This window comes from Bufo gargarizans, chromosome 5 (assembly GCF_014858855.1).
Source record: "Bufo gargarizans isolate SCDJY-AF-19 chromosome 5, ASM1485885v1, whole genome shotgun sequence".
Lineage (NCBI taxonomy): Eukaryota > Metazoa > Chordata > Amphibia > Anura > Bufonidae > Bufo > Bufo gargarizans.
In genome coordinates this window covers 198,029,916-198,052,911 of record NC_058084.1, presented here as the reverse complement: position 1 = coordinate 198,052,911, position 22,996 = coordinate 198,029,916, and the positions used below count along the sequence as shown (strand labels likewise).

Genomic DNA, 22,996 nt, shown 5'->3' with positions numbered 1-22,996 from the left:
ATATTGCCTCCTGCTGGCTGGATTCATTTTTCAGTTGCATTTTACACTGCTCCTAACCATTGTTACAACCACCCTGCAATCCAGCAGCGGTGGCCGTGCTTACACACTATATGAAAAGATGCCAGCCTCTCTGGTGGCCGGGACCGTGGAAATGCGTATAGCTTTTTTGTACAGTGTGTAAGCACGGCCACCGTTGCTGGATTACAGGGTGGACATAACCCATGGATTTAAGCATTGTATAATGCGACTGAAAAATTTATGTAGCCAGCAAAAGATGTAATATGGACAATCACAATACATTAGTAGGTGCCTTGTATTAACTTCCTCTACATAATAAATGCCATTTGGTGAAGTAAGGCTACTTTCACACTAGCGTTCGTCGGTCCGCTCGTGAGCTCCGAGCGGACCCGAAAGCAGCCGTCCAGCCCTGATGCAGTCTGAATGGAGCGGATCCGCTCAGACTGCATCAGTCTGGCGGCGTTCAGCCTCCGGTCCGCTCGCCTCCGCAAGGACAGGCGGACAGCTGAACGCTGCTTGCAGCGTTCGGGTGTCCGCCTGGCCGTGCGGAGGCGTGCGGATCCGTGCGGATCCGCCCAGACTTACAATGTAAGTCAATGGGGACGGATCCGTTTGAAGATGCCACAATATGGCTCAATCTTCAGGCGGATCCGTCCCCCATTGACTTTACATTGAAAGTCTGGACGGATCCGTACGAGGCTATTTTCACACTTAGCTGTTATATGCTAAAAATAATGCAGACGGATCCGTTCTGAACGGAGCCTCCGTCTGCATTATTATGATCGGATCCGTTCAGAACGCTAGTGTGAAAGTAGCCTTAGACTACCTCTGCCTATTGGAAGGAATAGCAGTTGTATTACAAATTTAGAAAATACTAAAATTTATTGTATACTATAAAATGTATTGTATACTAATTTATTGTATACATAGTACTTTGGCTTTTAAAGAGAATCTATCACCAGTTTCACAGTGTCCTAAGGGCAAAAAAATAACCTAGTAACTGATCCCCTTAACAAAATGCTGAATCACTTTCTTTAATTAATCCACCTGATTGCCAAAATCTTGTATTGAACAGCTCCAGTGCCTAATGATGAGTCCTGAATATTCATGAGCTCCTGGCCACCTACTGCTTATTTAGTTGAAAAAAATAAATAAACTGTCAGAGGCAGGAGGCGGGAAGAGCCGTGATTTCATGATTTTGGAAACTCATTGGCATGTGCTGGAGCTGTTAGGATTTAAAATGTGAGAGTAGCATAAAACTGGTGACAAAGTCCCTTTAAACTTAGGCTACTTTCACACTAGCGTTCGATCGGATCCGTTCTGAACGGATCCGATCATAATAATGCAGACGGAGGCTCCGTTCAGAACGGATCCGTCTGCATTATTTTGGCATATAAAAGCTAAGTGTGAAAATAGCCTCGGACGGATCCGTCCAGACTTTCAATGCAAAGTCAATGGGGGACGGATCCGCTTGAAGATTGAGCCATATTGTGGCATCTTCAAACGGATCCGTCCCCATTGACTTACATTGTAAGTCTGGACGGATCTGCACGCCTCCGCACGGCCAGGCGGACACCCGAACGCTGCAAGCAGCGTTCAGCTGTCCGCCTGTCCGTGCGGAGGCGAGCGGAGCGGAGGCTGAATTAATCTGCAGGCTACATGTTATAGAGCAGGAGAAGCTGAGCAGATTGATGTATAGTTTTTTTGGGAAAATTTAGTACAAGATTTAGTACAATTTTTTATGTTTCTATTTGTTTCCATGTTCATACTGGGCTTTGAAGTCAGGGAGGCGGTCCTATCAGTGATTGACAGCCATCTCTATGTACACAGAGATAGAGGGAGGGCTGTCAATCACTGATAGGACTGCCTCCCTGACTTCAGAGCCCAAAATAAGCAGGAATATAAATGTATAAACTAGAGGTTATACTGAATCTTTTCTCATAAAACTATATATCGATCTGCTCCGCTCCTCCTGCTCTATAACATACTGCCTGCAGTGTATCTACCAGGTTCAACGTGACATATTCACTTTAATGACAACTTTTTAATACTGAACAATCAGTCCAGGACAGGTACTTATAGTTACAATTAGCATTTCACTTCCTAAGTTTTTTTGTAGCTTACCTTCCACAGCAATACAGCAAGCAACAGAAATATGAGGATCCCAACTAGTAAGCTGATGGCAATGATCCAACCCACCACGTAACCACGTGGTTCTTGATTGTGTAAGGCCTCAAAGATCACCTGTAGAGAATAGGAATGAGGTTTATATAATTAAAGGGGTTGTCCAGGATTACAAAATCATGTCTGCTTTATTCCAACAACAGTGCCACACCTGTCCATCGGTTGTGTCTGGCATTGCAGCTCAGCTACACTGAAGACTTTTCTACCAGCATACATGTCAGAAAAATGTGAAAAACTATTTTTTTATTATTTATTGAATGATGATACTGTTTCCTTTTAAATACTGTAGTATCATCATCTAATTCTACATTTTCCATGATACAGTGAGGCAGAGAAAGGAGAGCAGCAATTTATGGATAGTTGTGCCTTATAAACTTTACACTACATTCCAAGAGTGAACATTTCAAGCAGTGAGTAAAGAATAAAGTTTTAGCCAAATTCAAGTACATATGTTAAAACAATAAAGAAGGTGCAGCTTCCTGAAGAGGACAATGACTGGAACTGCATCAACTTCATTTCAAGGTATGCAAGTGTCAGAATATTATTCACTTTTGATTCTGAAAAAAGCCCAAAACATTATATTCACAGTACGCCAGTATCTATAATGGTTTTTATAGCTCCTGCAGGCTACTGAAATTCACTTATCAATGTGTTAAAACACTTCCAGCCATATAATCTGAGCTTAGTGAAAGCACTGTATAGTTTTATTGACATTCCTATAAATCCTAGACTGAATGGAAATGTATTTTGTAAGTGTACACATACACCGTTATACCATATGTGACTTTCATACCTATGCTACTACCTAAATTACTGTTTAGACTTTGTGCTTTATGGGGAACAGGTATTGTTAAACTTTGCATATAACTCATACCTTTCTTATTCCATAGGAAACTTTTACTCACTGTCCTTGTTTCCAAATAGCTAATGCAAGCAACAAATACAACCACATATGTTCTACTATTTCTATGGTTGCCCATCAGTATCCTCCTGCAGAAGGAGGATTGCTAGGCCAAACAAGCCCCAGATGTTTTGCCCAGGGATGTAGTGGTCGCTGCATATGGAACTGTAATGCCATCCTCAGAATGGCAAAAGCAGTTGGATACTGCTGTGCACTACAGGAGCTGATGGCTCCCGTCCCCACCGCTCACTTTCATAAGCCACAGGCCTGTAGGCCTGAAGCCTATCAGGCAGTAAAGCAGCGCATGAGGTTGCAAAGCGATTACATCATTGCGCCTACCTGGGTCTCAGGTGGTGCCATGATGTGATCATGAATGCCTGCAAAGGATGCAGGCAGCACAATTACATTATCACAACCTTCTGCCCTGGCCAGTGGCCTTCATCACAGATTGTGGCATGGATCAGGAGTCAGGTGAGAGTATTTTTATTCTTTGTCACTACTAGAGGGGGTACATTATAACTACTAGGGCACTATAGGGGGCACTGTAACTATTGGGGGCAATATGAGGAACATTACATTATAACTGCTAGATGCACTATAGAGGATCGTATTAGTACTGTGGCCACTATAGAGGAGTCTTACTAGTAGAGGCTTTAATACAATTAGGTACACTACAGAGGGACCTTATAACTACTAGGCAATATAGGAGGCCTAATTACTTCCGGGAGCACTATGAAGGTGTTTTTATTACTGGGGGCATTATTAGGTACAATATAGAGGCCACTACTACTAACGGGGCACTTTCAGGGAGCATTATCTCTATTGGGGAACTATGGAGAGGAGGCACTATTACTGATGACGCTACTCTGGGAGAGAATTTTAACTATAGGTGAGATTTTTGCAAGCTCTATTACTATTATTTCTGCAGTATAGTTTTTGGGGGCACTGGGGAGCACAATGGGCACAGTATTGAGAGTAGCAGCAGAATAACACTTGGGGTGCCAGATTGGAGGTAGGATAATAGAAAAGTGAGGAATCAAAAATGTCTGTGTGGTAAACTGCCTGTAGAGACACAACATGGCTGAAAGACATCACCATGGCAGTGTGTCACGAGGGTGTCAAGAGCCACGCCTGACTCCGTTGTACCCGGGGTCAGGAGGTCGCAGCGGTTGGCTGCACGCTCTATGTCAGATAGGGAAGTTTCCTTATTGTAGCTTTCTGGGTTTGCTTTACAAACCCTTTTGGCTCACTCAGGGATCCGTAGCTCCTTCTCTCAGCTGTTCCTTGTCCAGCACTCCCAATCCTCCTTATATTCCCCTCTCACACTTCTCTGGTTGCCAGATATAGAGCTTCCTGCCTGGACATCTATTCTGACCCACTGGAGCTGTGTTGCTGCGTTCTCTGAGTGTTGCCTTAGAACGCTACCCTCCGGATCCCTGTTGGACCTTTGTGGACAATTGTTGCCGTCCACCTGGGTGTTTGTGTTTGTCTGTGTTTGTCTGTCCTCTCCCTGGTGTTTCCCTCTTAGTGCAGTGGTGAGGACTAGCGATCCCACCGGCCCGTTCATTATCTAGGGCTCATTTCAGGGAAAGCCAGGGTTTAGGCACGTGATCGCCGCACGGGTGAGGAACCCGTCTAGGGACGACAGGGCAGGCAGGTACCAGCTGCAAGGTGAGTTAGGGGTCACCACCTTTCCCTCTCCCTTGTGCAGGGCTTTCCCTGTTTTCCTCCCTGTGTGTGTTGCCGGTCATTACATTATATCTGGCCCTTATTTTTGTGTAGGTAAAAAAAAAAAAAAAAAAAAAAAAAAATAAATTTTTACCTACTTAGAATCCAGTATGGATCCAATTGCTGCTCTGTCCGAACAATTTCATGGCCTGTCTTTGGAGGTGGCAGGATTGAAGGCGTCGGTCCTCCAACAACAGCAGCAATTACAACAGACCGCAAGCCCAGCGGTTGCTACTGGTAACCAGGTTGTTGCGGAACCCAAGGTTGCTCTCCCTGACAGATTTTCTGGGGGAAGGGACAAGTTTTTGACGTTCCGTGAGGCCTGTAAACTATACTTTAAACTGCGTCCTTACTCCTCTGGTAATGAAGAACAGCGGGTGGGTGTTGTTATTTCCCTGCTGCAGGGGGACCCGCAGTCCTGGGCGTTCTCTTTACCTACTGATTCCCAGGCTCTTCGGTCAGTGGATGAGTTTTTCGGGGCCTTGGGTCTCATATATGACGACCCTGACCGAGTCGCACTGGCTGAATCAAAATTACGGAGACTCCTACAAGGAGAGCGGCCGGTAGAGGAGTATTGCTCTGACTTCCGTAGGTGGGCTACGGATACCCAATGGAACGACCCGGCTCTCAGGAGTCAGTTCTGCTCTGGGTTATCCGAAAGGGTTAAGGATGCGCTTGCATTGTATGAGACCCCCTTTTCCCTTGATGCAGTTATGTCCCTTTCTATCCGTATAGATAGACGCCTTAGGGACAGGTTGAAAAAACCGGAGCCATTGATAACCCCTCCCAAGCAGCAGTTAGTCTGTACGGACATAGACGAGCCTATGCAGCTAGGAGGAACTACTCGTCAGGTCCGTCCTCCTGAGGTTCGCCGTAGGCGTGGGGGTTGTTTTTTTTGTGGGGAGAGGGGTCATTTCATTAACGTCTGTCCTTCTTTCCTCAGAAACAAAAAAACCGTCGGAAAACTACTAACCCCAGGCTGTGTGGAGGATGTCAGCCGGGGGGTATACGTTTCCTCCATACGTACATCGCAATTTTTGTTGCCAGCGGTTATTGTTTTTGGTGATAAGACAGAGACTGTTTCTTTCTTTCTAGACAGTGGAGCAGGGGTAAATTTGATAGATGCCCATTTTGCCCGCACTATGGGTTTGTCTCTCTGTACGTTACAGAGACCTATTCCCATATTTGCTATAGATTCTGCTCCTCTGTCTCAGAGAAACCTCACCCACATCGTTCATAATTTACACCTTCGGGTAGGGGACCACCATAACGAGATGCTTTCATGTTATGTTCTGGAGGGGCTTCCCACTCCGGTGGTGCTGGGCCTACCCTGGTTGGTAGCGCACAATCCAGTGGTGGATTGGCAGGCCAGGGAGATATTGGAGTGGAGTGAGCCGTGCAGAGAAAATTGCTTAAATAGCAATTGCTTAGTCGCCTCCATAACTACCCTACCCACATTTGTTTCGGACTTTGAGGACGTTTTTTTCTGAAAAGGGTTGTCAGAAGTTACCACCTCATCGCCCTTATGATTGCCCGGTTAACCTCATTCCCGGCGCAAAATTACCCAAGACCAGGTTATATAATCTTTCAGGTCCAGAGAGACAAGCCATGAAGGATTATATCTCCGAGAGTTTGGCTAAGGGACACATCAGACCCTCTTCTTCACCCGTGGCTGCAGGGTTTTTCTTTGTTAAAAAGAAAGATGGGGGCCTGCGTCCTTGCCTAGATTTTCGTGAATTAAATCGGATAACCATCCGAGACCCATACCCTCTTCCTCTCATTCCTGACCTGTTTAACCAGATTGCGGGTGCTAGGTGGTTCTCCAAACTCGATCTTAGGGGGGCCTACAATCTGATTCGTATCAAGGAGGGGGATGAGTGGAAGACAGCTTTTAACACCCCTGAGGGGCATTATGAAAATCTAGTTATGCCTTTCGGCCTGACCAATGCTCCTGCCGTCTTTCAACATTTCGTTAATGACATTTTTAGTCATCTAATCGGCAGGTTTGTGGTAATATACCTAGATGATATCTTAATTTATTCGTCTGATCTGAAAACACATGAGGAGCATGTCAGACAAGTACTACAGGTCCTACGGACGAATGAATTATATGCTAAAATTGAAAAATGTGTTTTTGCCGTTCAGGAGATACAATTCCTAGGTTATTATTTATCTGCGTCAGGTTTCCGTATGGATCCTAGGAAGGTCCAGGCAATTTTGGATTGGGATCTTCCTGAGAACCTCAAAGCACTACAACGGTTCTTGGGCTTTGCGAATTTCTATAGGAAATTCATTAAAAATTATTCGGTGATCGTAAAACCCCTTACTGACATGACTAGGAAGGGGACTGATTTTTCTAAATGGTCTGACGCCGCTAAAGTTGCTTTTTCCTCTCTAAAAGAGAGGTTTACCTCAGCACCTGTACTAGTCCAACCTGATGTCTCTCAGCCTTTTATTGTTGAAGTCGATGCATCAGAGGTGGGAGTGGGGCTGTGCTGTCTCAGGGTCCGTCTCCTGGCAAATGGCGTCCTTGTGCTTTCTTTTCTAAAAAACTATCTGCAGCGGAACAGAACTACGATATTGGCAATAGGGAACTGTTAGCTATTAAACTTGCGTTTGGGGAGTGGCGTCACTTTTTAGAGGGGGCAGTCCACCCCGTCACTGTGTTTACGGACCACAAAAATCTGCTGTACCTCGAATCAGCTAAGCGTCTCACCCCTAGACAGGCTAGGTGGTCGCTATTTTTTACCAGGTTTAACTTTGTGATTACCTATCGTCCTGGGGTAAAGAATACCAAGGCTGATGCACTATCTCGTTGTTTCCCTGGAGGGGGTAATGTGAGTGATCCGGTACCCATTCTACAAAGAGGAGTAGTTGTCTCTGCGGTACACTCTGCCTTGGAGGGGAAGGTGTTAGAGGCCCAGGGGGACGCCCCGGTCTCTTGCCCTTCAGAGAAGTTGTTTGTACCGTTGAACCTACGTCTCAAATTATTAAAGGAACATCATAATTCGGCACTTGCTGGGCACCCGGGTAGTAAAGCAACCTTAGAGCTATTGTCTCGTCGTTTTTGGTGGCCAAGGTTGCGTCAGGATGTATTGGATTTTGTGTCTTCTTGTTCTACCTGTGCGCGCGCAAAAGTTTCACATACACGTCCTGCAGGGTCTCTATTACCACTCGTCATTCCCAATAGACCATGGACACATCTGTCTATGGATTTTGTCACTGACTTACCTTTGTCTGCGGGTAAAACAGTGATTTTGGTAGTAGTGGACAGGTTTAGCAAAATGGCACACTTTATTGCGTTACCCGCACTACCTAATGCTAAAACTCTTGCTCAGGTATTCGTCAGTGAGATCGTGAAGCTTCACGGGGTCCCCTCCGATGTTGTTTCGGACCGGGGAACCCAGTTTATTTCTAAATTTTGGAAAGCTTTTTGTTCCCGTTTAGGGGTTCACTTGTCCTTTTCCTCAGCTTTCCATCCTCAGTCGAATGGACAGACTGAGCGTACCAACCAAAACCTGGAGACATATCTAAGATGTTTTGTGTCTGAAAACCAAGAGTTGTGGTCGTCATATTTACCGTTAGCTGAGTTTGCCATAAATAATCGCCGTCAGGAATCCACTGGCAAGTCACCATTTCTTGGTGCATATGGTTTTCATCCCCAATTCTGTACTTTCAAAGAGGGGGGGTCTTCTGGGGTTCCCGAGGAGGAACGGTTTTCGTCATCTCTTTCATCAGTATGGCAGAAGGTGCAAGCTAACTTGAAAAATATGGGAGGTAAATACAAATGCATGGCTGATAAGAGACGGTCGCCAGGTCTGGACCTAGGAGTGAATGACTATGTGTGGCTGTCTACAAGGAATATCAAGTTGAAGGTTCCCTCTTGGAAACTGGGTCCTAGGTTTATTGGTCCTTACAAGATTGTAGCCGTCATTAACCCTGTGGCTTTTCGCCTGGAGTTACCTCAGACTTTTAAAATCCATAATGTCTTTCATAAGTCGTTACTCAAAAAATATGTTCCACCTCTAGAACCGTCACCGCTGCCACCCCCTCCTGTTGTCGTGGATGGTAGTTTGGAATTTCAGATATCCAAAATTGTTAATTCTCGTCGGGTCCGCCGCTCTCTCCAATATCTGGTGCACTGGAGAGGTTACGGTCCCGAGGAAAGAATGTGGGTTCCTGCGTCTGAGGTAAACGCCGACAGGCTAGTCCGGATTTTTCATGCCTCTCATCCTGAGAGACCTGGTCCTGAGTGTCCGGAGGCGCCTCGTAGAGAGGGGGGTACTGTCACGAGGGTGTCAAGAGCCACGCCTGACTCCGTTGTACCCGGGGTCAGGAGGTCGCAGCGGTTGGCTGCACGCTCTATGTCAGATAGGGAAGTTTCCTTATTGTAGCTTTCTGGGTTTGCTTTACAAACCCTTTTGGCTCACTCAGGGATCCGTAGCTTCTTCTCTCAGCTGTTCCTTGTCCAGCACTCCCAATCCTCCTTATATTCCCCTCTCACACTTCTCTGGTTGCCAGATATAGAGCTTCCTGCCTGGACATCTATTCTGACCCACTGGAGCTGTGTTGCTGCGTTCTCTGAGTGTTGCCTTAGAACGCTACCCTCCGGATCCCTGTTGGACCTTTGTGGACAATTGTTGCCGTCCACCTGGGTGTTTGTGTTTGTCTGTGTTTGTCTGTCCTCTCCCTGGTGTTTCCCTCTTAGTGCAGTGGTGAGGACTAGCGATCCCACCGGCCCGTTCATTATCTAGGGCTCATTTCAGGGAAAGCCAGGGTTTAGGCACGTGATCGCCGCACGGGTGAGGAACCCGTCTAGGGACGACAGGGCAGGCAGGTACCAGCTGCAAGGTGAGTTAGGGGTCACCACCTTTCCCTCTCCCTTGTGCAGGGCTTTCCCGGTTTTCCTCCCTGTGTGTGTTGCCGGTCATTACACAGTGTGGTTCGAATGGAGATGATGAAGAAAGAGAATATGTATAATTAGGGGAGACATTACTAGATGTAATAGGGATGTAGTGCTGTATTTTCCTGTATGGTTGATAGCACTAAATATAATGTCCATCTAAATATGCCTTCAGGGGGGCGTGGCCTGCTGCCGACTGAGATGGCTGCTTGGTGAAGGAGCTCCGCTTCACCATCCCTGATAAGCGACCTGAAGCACTTTGGCAAAAGAGAAACAGAGGCACCGATTCGTTTCCTACCTCCACAGTGACATGATGACCAGGAAGAAAGCGTCTCGTCCGGGTCTTAGACGTCTCACTGACTTCTTTTCAGCCCAGGAGCCTGATGGCTGAACTACTCAGCTCCCGCAGCCAGGGGAAGCTCATCTCCTTTATCGGCCAGCTACAATGAATCAGAGACGAGGGACAAGCGAGTCCATACGCTGCATCGCTCCAATTCTAGGGGCAGTGATCTCCGTGATGATACTGAGCCAGAACAAGGGGACGCCATGATGACCATGCTGCCGGTGAGTGACACCATAGCCGGCTCCAGGAGAGGCGATATTTCCCCCTCAGATAAGTTCCGATCCCCTGCTTTAGCTATGGCATCAATTACAGTGGTTGCGACGGCAGATCCCCTGCAAAACTTTGTATGCACAGATCAGGCGGTGTGTGAAAAATCACTTAAAGAGATGATGGCGGCAGTACATCACTCCCTCACATCGCAGCTGCAACAAGTAGCTTCCTCCATTACGTCTGCGGTGGACAACCTGGGTTCCAGGGTGAACCACATTGAACACAAAATGGGGGAACTAACCAACTCCCATAATGATCTCATAGATGCGCATTATACTGTGGAGGATGAAGTTGCAGGCCTGAGAGCTAAATTGGCCGACCAGGAGGATAGAAATAGACGCAACAACCTGAAATTCAGAGGGATCTCAGATGCAATTACACCGGCTAATCTGCAATAATACTTGGGTGATATGCTTAAATCAGTATTTCCAGACAAGGATCCCCAATGGCTCCTGATTGACAGGGCTTACCATCTGCCTAAACCTAAATACCTTCCAGCTTCAGCGTCCAAGGATGTCATTGCACGTTTTCACTTTTACTGCATAAAGGAAGAGCTAGTCTCCTACATCAGGAAAAATCGTAATTTACCAGCTCCATTCCAGGATATTCAAATATACGCCGATCTGTCGCAAGTGACATTACAAGCTAGAAAGCAACTTTCACCAATAACCAGAGTTCTGAGGGATCTCCAGATCCCATACAAGTGGGGATTTCCGCTGAAACTTCTGATACACAAAGATGGGAAAACATTTATTATCAAGAATCCTGAAGAGGGAGAGTCGCTGCTTAAATCTTGGAACACTGGAAGATCTTCATCGCCGGTTCCAGTTAGAAAGAAAGCTACTACCCATGTGGCCCCAGATTGGTCCACAGTGGGAGACTGATCCTGAGTTTAATACCTATGTTGGTCGATGTTTCCCTATAGCCAAGTCGCTACCACCAATAGGGATGGCGGAGTAAAGCCGAACTGTTCACCCCCGAATTCTCTGGTCCAGGTTTCTCCTTAGAACCTCCTCCAGACCAGTCATAACCAGTTTTGTTTACTAACCTATGTTTACTCCACAGGTTGTATTAGTCCCAATGTTTGATTTTTTTGTCTTTCTTTTTATTTTTCTTGATGGTCACATGCCGATCTATCCTTCTCCACTAGAATCTAGCGGTGTAGAAATTCTAGCATGTCTTCAGCGTCAAGGTAATCTCCTTTATGATGGCGGTTAGGATATTGTCTATTAACGCCAAAGGGCTGAACTCCCCTTATAAGAGATCCTCACTCTGGAAGGATGTTCGTTCCTCGCCGACAGATATAGTATGTGTTCAGGAAACGCATTTTGTGCACAACAAACATCCAGATTTTTCTAGTAAAGGTTTCTCTACTGTACTGCTTGCTAATTCTAATAAGAAGAGGTGGCTATTGCAATTAGAGACTCACTGGGCTTGCAGGTTGAGAAAGTGTTAATTGACGAGGGTGGGAGATACATTGTGCTAGTAGGTCTAATTGGTTCAGTTGCAATGACCCTTGTTAATATTTACGCCCCCAATAAGTCTCCCGTCAGGTTCCTAAACAAAATCCTGAGAAAAGCGCGTGGTGTGCAAAAGGGATATTTAATGATTTGTGGGGACTTTAACATAGTACCAGACAGGGCGATGGCTGAGAGATAATCGGCTATACGACACATTTCGATGTTTAAACGCAAATTCGAAAGAATTTAGCTTTTACTCTGCAAGACATAGATCGTTCTCCCGAATTGATCTGTTTCTCGCTGATAGGCCTTTATTATCTAGGATCTCTAGATCTTCGGTAGGAACGACGTGGTGGTCTGACCACGCACCAATTTCGTGTTCAATTTCCCAAATTTTGCCTATTAATGCTCAAATAACACCTTTCTCCTCCGTCACCCTAAATACAAACCACGTACAGAAGCAGCCATAACGGAATATTTTTCTCTCAATGATACGGGGGATATTAGCACTTTTACCCTATGGCAAGCTCACAAAGCAACTATTAGAGGGGAATTGCTAAAACAGAGTTCACATTTCAGAAAATCGCGGGAAGCCAAATTATCAACTCTCCTAGAAGAGGAGGCTAAATTAGAGGAACAAATCAGATAAGATCCATCCTTAACTCTTCACAGAAATTTAATGTCCTTGAGAAATGAAATACGTTCCACTCTCCAAATAGACTACGATCGCCAATTAACCTCCATGCGATTGTCATACTATAAATCTTACAATAAGCCGAGTAGGTTAATGGCGAGGAAAGTAAAACCTTTAGCACAAAAGATTAATATCCCCTATATGCTTGCCCCTGATAAAAAGTCTAGAATCACACATCCAAATGAGATAGCGGAGTTTTCAACCAATACTATTCGAAGTTGTACAACCTTAACAAAGATCCCGCCACATTTCAACCATCTGTAGAGAACATTGCCTCTTTTCTCCAAAAAGTCAAACTGCCCTCATTAAATACTGAACAACTTGAGGAATTGAATTCCCCAATTTCAGTTTCTGAAGTTGAGGCTACTATTAAATCTCTTAAACCAAACAAGTCACCCAGCCCTGACGGGCATTCCAATGAATACTATCAATTGTTTTCCCCTATACTACAATCGCATCTCAAGCAGCTTTTTAATAAGGTGTTAGCCGGAGAACAATTCCCATTTGAAATGTTACAAGCTACGATTGTTACCATACCAAAGCCAGGGAAATCAACAGATTCCCCAACAAATTTTCGCCCGATTTCCCTCCTCAATTGCGATGTAAAGCTTTACGCAAAATTGCTGGCCCATAGGCTTTTGAAAATTTTGCCTATGTTAATCCATAGTGACCAAGTGGGCTTTACAAAGGGCAGGGAGGCACCAGATGGTACCCGTAGGATATTGGGCCTACTACAAAAGGGGGATTGGCGACGCCTTCTCTGCTTCTTACCTTAGATGCGGAGAAGGAGTTCGACCGAATACTTCGGGGATTTGCATCAGCAGTGCTAGGTAAATTTGGCTTTCGGGGCCATATTAAAAACGCGATCCTTGCTCTTTATTCTACCCCGTCCGCTAGAGTATTGGTAAATGGGTCCCTCTCCTCCCCTTTTTCAATTACCCGCCAGGGCTGCCCTCTCTCCCCTTTGCTCTTCTTAATGGTAATGGAGCCCTTTGTGGAAATGATACGGATGGCAGATAAGATACGTGGTATTCCAGCAGGCAATCGACAGCATAAGATTGGATTGTTTGCTGACAACGTTATTCTGACAGTATGTGACCCCTTGTCTCCTCTTCGGGCTACTTTACAGATTATTAGGGAATTCGGAGAGGTATCTTACTATAAAATCAACAAATCCAAATCCCAGATATTAGCCGTCAGGATTCCCCCATCTCTAAGAAGGGTATTGGAAATCGAATTCCTTTTTCAATGGGCGGTAGATTCTATTACTTACTTAGGCGTTCAAATTTGCTTCCCTCTTTCACGATTAGTCAAAGCTAATTATGATGCGCTTTATAACTCCCTTCAAATTCATCCGAACAAATACTCTAAATTGGACCTATCCTGGCTAGGGCGAGTAGTAATTTATAAAATGATGGTGCTTCCAAAGATTCTGTATCTGTTTCGTACTCTCCCCTTCCCTATCCCTGCCTCAGTCTTTGTAAAATTTAAGGCCCAAATGCTTTCCTTTATTTGGAACAAGGGCCCTCACAGAATAGCAGCCTCTATACTTTATAGTCATAGGTCTCATGGAGGCTTAGGGGTCCCGAACCTTCAGGAATACTACAACTCCTTTGTTTTTAAACAGTTAAAATTTTGGTATAGCCAAGAACAAACTCCAAGCTGGCAACAGATAGAGGTGGACCTTAATAAAGGGAAATCTCTCTACTCTCTTCTTTTATTGCATGCTATAGGGTGCCGTAGAACTTCTTATAATATAAAAATTTGTCAGTTTAATCTAATTAGTGGCTGCGACCACTATACATTGTTATGTAACTTGTGTCTCGTATTCTGAGTGGCTGCGTCCACACTGTAACTGAAGTCATTTCATTTGCCTCTTTGACAATAAAAAAATTATTGATTTAAATATGCCTTCAGCACTAGGGTTGAGGGGAGTATACTTTGCAGTCTACTTTTTTTTTTTTTTTTACTCAATGCCTCTGTATTAAATAATGAACCATACAGTTCTATTCCATTTAATATAAGACAAAGAAAACAGGCCCAGGAGATGCAAATAGGACCCTCTATTGGCCTTCATTAGGTCAATGGAGGACTATTGATATAGTTGATTGTATGTATGTATACAGGGGCGTAGCTAATGGGGGTGCAGAGGTAGCAGTCGCTACCGGGCCCAGGGGCCTGATTGGCCCAAAGACCCTTGTGCTGCATAAGAAGACACACAAAGCACTGAGGTAAGGGGGGGCCAAGCCTAACTCTTGCACCAGGGCCCATGAGCCTTTAGCTACGCCCCTGTATGTATAGTATGTATTGAGAGCACATACATCAGAACTAACATGGCAGGGCAACAGTAAACAATAAGTGGGGCCCATGCTTGAGGAATAGCCCCAGGCCTTTGGGCTACTTAATCCACCACTGATACTATTTAACAGGAAAAATGAAGAAAAATCCATCTCCAAAATAGTGGAAAATCGTAGCTTTATTAGCGTTTTTTTAAAATCTTCTAAATACAGGATAAGTTCAGTTACACGTTTCAAACCATAGGCAATTTGCGGTCCTTCCTCATGATACAGTGAGGAAGCCAGCAGCCGCCGAGCATCCTCCCCTCACTGCGCCTGCGCAGAATACTGAATGGCGCGAGATTTACACTGCAGACACAGCCTGCGGGAGGAGAGCAGCGCTGCCCTGGCCCTGCCAATCAAGAGAAGAAGGGCGTGAAAAGAGGTGTGCAAATGGAGCCTCTAGGAGCAGGTGCAACGCCTCGCCTGCTCCTAGAGGCTAATTAGCATATTATAAAAGTTTGTTTTTATCAATAAAGGCTTTAGGCAGTGAGATGGCACTAATATAGTTATATTCAGCTGACATTAGCACATCGTTAATGTCAGCCAGCTTAAGATCCATTTTTCAGGTGACAGAAACCCTTTAAGGAAGCATAACTACTGTGAGGGGCACTAAGGAGGCATAACTACTAGAGATGAGTGAATCGAAGCTGACGAAGTAGAATTCGATCCGAATTTCAGGAAAAATTTGATTCGCAATGAATGTGAATTTCCTCGTGCTTCGTGCTAACGAATTGCAATTTTCCTAAAATGGCAGCTACACTTGTGAAGACTGAGGACATGGGGCAAGGAACTCTGGGAAGGCAGGATCACCCATATTGACATGCCTGCATGCAGCCAATTGGCAGCCAGCCAGCTGTGATGTCACAGCCCTATATAAACAGCAGCCATTTTAGATTCTGCCAATTTCCAGCGTTCAGAGTGCAGGGACAGATGTGTGAAGGCGCTAGGGACAGCAAGTGGAAAAACGATTGTGTAAAAAAAATGTTTTGTTTCTATGATTTATAAGTGCAGGGAAAGGATATGAATCATTTCACAGCATCTTAGTGCAGGGCGAGACGTCAGAAGGCGCTAGGGCAGTGATGGTGAACCTTTTAGAAGCCGAGTGCCCAAACTGCAACCCAAAACCCACTTATTTATCGCAAAGTGCCAACACAGTAATTTAACCTGAATACTACAGTCCATTATAGGAAAAGTAAAGTCCAGCTTCTTAAATTATTGATCCTTTAATGCGGTTAAAAAAATCTGTTTCCAAACAACACGGGGTACGTGGTCTACGTGTTTCGGCCCCTACAATCCTGGTCCTTACTCATGACCGCGTACCCAGTGTTGTTTTGAAACAGATTTTTTTAACCGCATTAAATAAAGGATCAACAATTTTAGAAGCTGGACTTTATTTTTCCTTTTCAAGTTGATTCATCCGGGTCCGGGATCTGTCCATGCGTCGAGGTTTATACATGCAGGTGAGCGCTGCTTTGTTTTAAATTGTAAAGTCCACTATAGTATATCTTCCATGTACTTTATCATTTAGCTATAATAGCCTGCCTACATTCAGTGCGCTGCCTGTGCTGTTCATAGTGCACCCTATCTATCGGTACACCATAGACTTTTTCCAGGGTGCCCACAGAGAGGGCTCTGAGTGCCGCCTCCGGCACCTGTGCCATAGGTTCGCCACCACTGAGCTAGGGATATTGATAGGAAAGTGATTTACAAGTGCAGGGAACGATTATTTGGGAATCCAAATAGTCATTAGACAGCTCTGTCATTCCAGATTTTTGTTATCGGGCTGCAAGTGTTATGTTGAAAAGTCTTTAGTGGCTTATATCTTAGTATCTTATTCAGTACGAAAAAAATATATATATACGCATTTCACTGTTGCAGTTATTTCTGGTAAAAGTGCATAGGGGCGTAGATCAGTACAACAAGAAAAATATATTTGCAGTTCACTTCTGCAGTTATTTCTGTTGAAAGGATATAGCGGCATATTTCAATAGAACAAGAAAAATATATACGCACTGCACTGTTGCAGTTATTTGTAGTGAAAGCGTATAGGGGCACATTACAGTAAAAAAATATATATATATATATATGCACTGCACTGTTTAAATTTTTTCTGTTGAAAGCATATAGGTGTGTATTTCAGTACAAGAAAAATGCATACGCACTGCACTGTTGCAGTTATTTCTGGTGAAAGCGTATGGGGGCGTATTTCAGTAAAAATATATATATATACGCACTGCACTGTTGCAGTTATTTCTGGTTAAAGCGTATAGGAGTGTATTTCTGAACTACAAGAAAAATATATATGGACTTCACTCTTTGATTGTTTTCAGTTTTTTCTAGTGACCTAATTCGGTCCAACAAGAAAAATGTATACACACTGCACTGTTGCAGTTATTTCTGGTGAAAGCATATAGGGCTGTAGTTCAGTCCAACAAGAAAAATATATTCTCAGTTCACTTCTGCAGTTATTTCTGTTGAAAGCATATTGGGGCGTATTTCAGTACAACAAGAAAAATATATATGCACTTCACTCTTTGATTGTTTTCTGGTCAAAGAGTAAAGTGGCCTATTTCAGTCCAACAAGAAAAATATATACGCACTGCACTCTCACAGTCATTTCTGTTTAAAGCGTATAGGGGCGTATTACAGTACAAAAGATAAATATATACGCACTGCACTGTTGCAGTTAATTCTGGTGAAAGTGTATAGGGGGGTAGTTCAGTACAACAAGAAAAATATATTCTCAGTTCACTTCTGCAGTTATTTCTGTTGAAAGCGTATAGGGGCATATTTCAGTTCAACAAGAAAAATATATAAGCACTGCACTTCTTCAGTTATTTCTGGTGAAAGCGAATAGGTAGATCAAACACTCCCATGTACACAACAATCAATAAAAACGACAGCTCTCTCCACATAAAAAGAGCCCTCACACTGATCAATGAGTTAAATAACAACAACGTTATGGTATGGTAATATGACACAAAGCAATTTTTTTTTGCGGAAAAAGGTTTTTAATTTAAAAAAACATCCAAAAACCAACTACGTTTTTTTGCCATTTTCAACCCAAAAATATTTTTTCCAGTTTCTCAATGCATTACATTAATTAATTTAACCCATTTAAGATATATAAATTTTTCACCTTGCTGGCCATTTTTTTTTGCAAATCTGATGTCTCAGTTTGTGTGGTAATAACTTAATGTTTTTTACTTATCCAAACCATTCTGAGATTGTTTTCTCGTGTACATGAAGTGGTAAATTTGAGGTGATATATTTCACCTTAATTTTTTTTTATCCCAAATTTTACCAAAAATTGAAATTTCTCTGTTTTAAAAACAGATAGTGATACCTCATATAATAGTTATTACTTTACAGTTCCCATATAACTACTTAATTTTTTAAACGTCATTTTATTTTTTAAGGACATCAGAAGGCTTAGAATTTTATAAGCAATTCTTAAAATGTTTGATAAAATTTCCAAAACCCACTTTTTAAGGACTAGTCCAGTTATGAAGTCCCTTTATGGGGCTTACATAATAGAAACCACCCATAAATGGCCCTATATTAGAAACTACACCCCCCAAGTTATTCAAACTGATTTTACAAACTTTTTTTAACCCTTTAGGTGTTCCACAAGAATTAAAGCAACAGGGAGATGAAATGTCAAAATTTCACTTTTTTGGCAGACTTTCCATTTTAATAAAAAAAATTCTGTAACACAGCAAGGGTTAACAGCCAAACAAAACTGAAAATCTATTACCCTGATTCAGCAGTTTACAACAACTCCCTATACGTTGTCGTTAACTGGTGTAAGGGTAAGGGCACACAGCAGGGCCCAGAAGAAAAGATGTGCCGTATTGGTTTTTAGAGGACAGATTTTGCTGGACTGGTTTTTAGACACCATGTCACACCTGAAGACCTCCTGATGCACCCCTACAATAGCAACTCCCAAAAAGTGACCCCATTTTGGAAAATACAGGATAAGGTGACAGTTTTGTTGGTACTGTTTTGGGGTACATATGATTTTTGATCGCTTACCCTTTTTGTGAGGCAAGGTAACCAAAATATGGCTGTTCTGACACAGTTTAAATTTTTTGCTTTTTTCAATGTTTACCTGACAGCTTAGATCACGGACACGACAATTTCAAATATGTCTACTTTTCTTTTTTTTGTTTCAGTTTTACATAATAAAGCATTTAAAAAAAAAATCTAGTTTTTGTGTCTCCATTTTCTGAAAGCCATATTTAATTTTTTTTTCTTGTGTAGGGGCTTGTTTTTTTGCGGGAAGAGTTGATGTTTTGATTGGTACTATTTTTGGGGCAAAGTGACAAAAATTGTTTGTTTTGGAACAGTTTTTATTTTACTGCATTCACCCTAGGGGGTAGATTGTGTGATATTTTTATAGAGCAGGTCGTTACGGATGTGGCGATACCTAATATACCTGCTTTTTTTATTTTATTTAAGTTTTACACAATGAAAGCATTTTTGAAAAAAATAATGTTTTGGTGTCTCCATTTTCTTTAAGCCATATTTTTTTGATTTTTTTGGGCGATTGTCTTATTTAGGAGCTCCTTTTTTGTGGAATGAGGTGATGGTTTGATTGGTACTATTTTGGGGCACATATGACCTTTTGATCGCTTGGTATTACACTTTTTGTGATGTAAGGTGACAAAAAAATTGCTATTTTGGCACAGTTATTGTTTATTTATTTTTACAGTGTTCACCTGACTGAGTGGATTATGTGATATTTTTTTTTATAGAAGCGGTTGTTATGGACATGGCAATACCTGATAAGTCTCATTTTTTTTTCTATTTTTCAAAACTTTTTATTTTTGTCCCACTGTGGGACTTCAACTTTTGGGGGTTTCATCCCCTCTACAAAGCTTCACAATGCATTGTCTGTCAGCATTACACTAAGGGGCTGGATCTTCTAGGCTTCCATAGAAGGCAAGCCCCGATGCTTGTGCAAGACATCTGGCTGCCTTCTCAGCCATCGAGTCCCAGTCATTGCAGCATGGGGACCCAAAGGGGATCTCAATGGACCCTCAGACCCCCGCAAACCCCCTGTATGCTGCAGTCAGCTTTGACTGCGGCAGACAAAGGGTTAATCCACCAAAATCACCTTTTACGGCGCTGCTGGTACAAACAGCAGGGACATGGCTGTCAGTGACTTCCGGGTCCCTGCATTGATTGGACATGCACTGTTACGGTGCCTGCCCGATCATCAGGACATACTAGTACCCCAAATTGCATGCAGTCACTTCCTGCTATGATATACTGGTAAGTCATATGTTGGGAAAAATTTTCCAATAAAAAGTACTATTCATCCCACAAAAATCAAGCCCTCATATGGCTATGTTGTTGGAAAAATTGTATGACTTTTTGAAGGGGAGACGTAGAAACAAAAGTGTTGGGTCCTTATAGGGGTTGTGCAGACTGTATATCTAATCTTCTGGGGTCCAAAACCCGGCATTCCAGCCAATCAGCTGTTTGAACAGGAGGAAATTCTTGAATAGAGCGAGTACTTGAAATTACACTATGCCACCGCTAGAGGGGAGATAATGCGTAGTGTAATACAGAGGAGGCCGCACTCGCAAGGAGTGACATCTCCTCTTCAAACGGGGTGGGTGCTGGGAGTCGGATGCCCACTGATCAGATATTGATGACCTATCCTGTCCTTAGAACAGGTCGTCAATATAAACAGGCTGCATAACCCCTTTAAGGGGTTTAGAATTTTAATTTTTGAGAGCTACAAACATGGGCTTTCTTTTCCGTCACATTTCATATTAAAGCTTACAGCTAATCTGTTTTGAATCCTGTTCACATTTTTCTTTTTAGTAAAAACATTTTACATGGCAAAAGTGAAAAGTCAAAGAACAGTAACATCAGCTGCTGCAACTATATTAGGGAAGTTCTCAGAAATGGCTTGACTTTTTAATACAATCCTCTCTACGCAGTTGATAAAACAATGAGCGGCATGTTTCCTAAGCTTTGCAGATTTGAATTGTGAGTGAAAAGAAAGCTCAGTACCGTAAAGTAGCTGTTTTGTGTGCTGGTTCTGTGTACCTGAGCCAAAAGTTTAGAATGACTATGCCAAACAGCAGTGTCAGGGGAAAACGTATAATATTGTTGACCTTTCCTTACAAAAACATATTTTAGTTTCTCATTGCTATGGGGGTGGTAAGTAGAATGGAGCCATGACTGCAGTTCAACCACTAGATCCTCTGCCAAATGAAAAGTCAATCTGGAGCTTGCAGTTGCATTCAGTAACCTGCATTGAAATTGTGTACTCTGAAGTGAACTCCTGTATCTATCATCTTTTAATATAATGTACTATTATCATGAAGGACTTATGTTTTGCACTACTGTATATGAAAGAAGTATACCTCATGTTTGGAAGTAACAGACTAATAAGTTGAAAAAACTAAAACATGTTTCCGCTATAAAAACCTGACATGACTGATATTTGGCTTATATATAGAAGAACAAAACTAACAAAAATATTATAGTAACTGCTCTGAGTGACAGCTGTAGTGGTCTCCTGGTTGGCTGCTACAGCTGGCATTCAAAGCAGAGGGGGTGGGAAGTGGGTAGTTCAATGCAGAATGTAGAGAGCACTTCACAGTGAGTCGCCACTACCTTGGAACTTGTGGGAGTTGCACCTGGCAGAATAAAAGTTCATTTCACACAGCTGCAGATAATAAAGGAACTATAATAATCAGTGTATGTGGTATCACTTTGTTGACCAACCTGTTTAACTTTGGGCAAAACCCAAGGGCATTATTCTGTCAGTGCCCTGGAATTCACCCTTTAACACCTATAAAGGGATCTGGACTTTGCTTTCTTCATATCTAGTATACTTCTGACATCAAATTTATCCTCAGTACTGATGGGAACAGATGTGTGGATACGGAAGAGTAGTAGTTCAACACAAGAGGTCTGAGCTGGGACACATTGTGGATGGTAGACAGAGCAGAAGGCTAACCTCCAACCACCTGCAAAGTGATCTCCAGAACCTTAAGGTGAACTGCACCTCCCTGTCCAAAACAATATGGTAAGAAAGACCACCAAAACAACTGTGCATCCAGAGGAGGAAGGAGAATTATCAGTTATGAAGTCTATCCCAATGTGTTGGCATGGAGCATCAGGTATTGATAAAGAGAGAAGTAGCCCAGCTAGCCTGGACAGCAACAAAGTCCTGGACATCCTGATGGAGAGTAAGCTGCTAATAACTCCTGCAGATGAGCTTAATTGTTTTTTGGAACTTCTGAATGACCAGACATTTTAGACATACGCATGTCCCCAAGTGAGAACACATCTTCGCCTTGCCAGAGGAACATATCTTCCCTAGAGGGATATGCTTAATCAGTACTGGGGCAATAGAAACACTGCGGGTGGGGTTAATGATGTGCTGTGGCTCTTCTACCCGGTGCATGACATCAAATAAACAAGAGATGGCAACCGCCTTGATATTCTTGTCGACTGGATGATGAAAAATGCAGGATATCAAACCAGACAAAGACCAATGACCATCGAGCTTGACATGGGTTGAGCCGCTGACCAGACTGAATGTAAGTTGCCTGTCACCAATGGAATAGTTGCGTTCAGCTGAGAAGGCCTTTAAAAATAATCCACAGGTGATCATTTTACTGGAAGAAAACTTGTGGGTGAGGACAGCTCAGGTACCCACCATGGAGGCATCCCGGAAGAATTGTTTGGTGACACCTGGCCGATGAAGAATACAGGTGAAAGCTTGCTTTAGGGACTGGAAAGCTGTCACTGCCTCAGGAGTCCACTTCTTAACATCCACCCCCTTTCAGGTGACAAAAGTGATGGGAGTGGTCAGGGAGGAGAAATGTGGTACAGTATAAATTGTCTGTAATAGTTGTCAAACTTGAGAAATCGCTGAATAGCTCGCAATTAGGATAAGGCCATTACAAAACTGCTGACAACTTCGCGGGATCCATAGAAATGACCTTATCCAAAACAATATATCCTAGAAAGGGTAAGCATGTCTTCTCAAACAAACATTTTTCAAATTTGGCAAAGAGCTGATTCTCTGGAGGACTCTGCGGACATGTCTGTAATGCATAGCCTGATTGGGGAAGAAGACCCGAATGTCATCTAGGTAGACCACCTCGCAAAGGAGAATCCCAAAA

At 43.2% G+C, this 22,996-nt stretch overlaps 1 protein-coding gene across 2 annotated transcripts in view; it reads right to left on the bottom strand.

Moving 5' to 3' along the window:
• Positions 1–22,996, bottom strand: part of ITGA9 (integrin subunit alpha 9) — a 459,851-nt gene that overhangs the window by 24,294 nt on the left and 412,561 nt on the right. For both annotated transcript variants that reach the window (XM_044293305.1, XM_044293304.1), the window contains one exon: positions 2,143–2,262. In XM_044293305.1, coding sequence (XP_044149240.1) covers positions 2,143–2,262 — 120 coding nt within the window. The remainder of the gene's footprint in view (positions 1–2,142; positions 2,263–22,996) is intronic.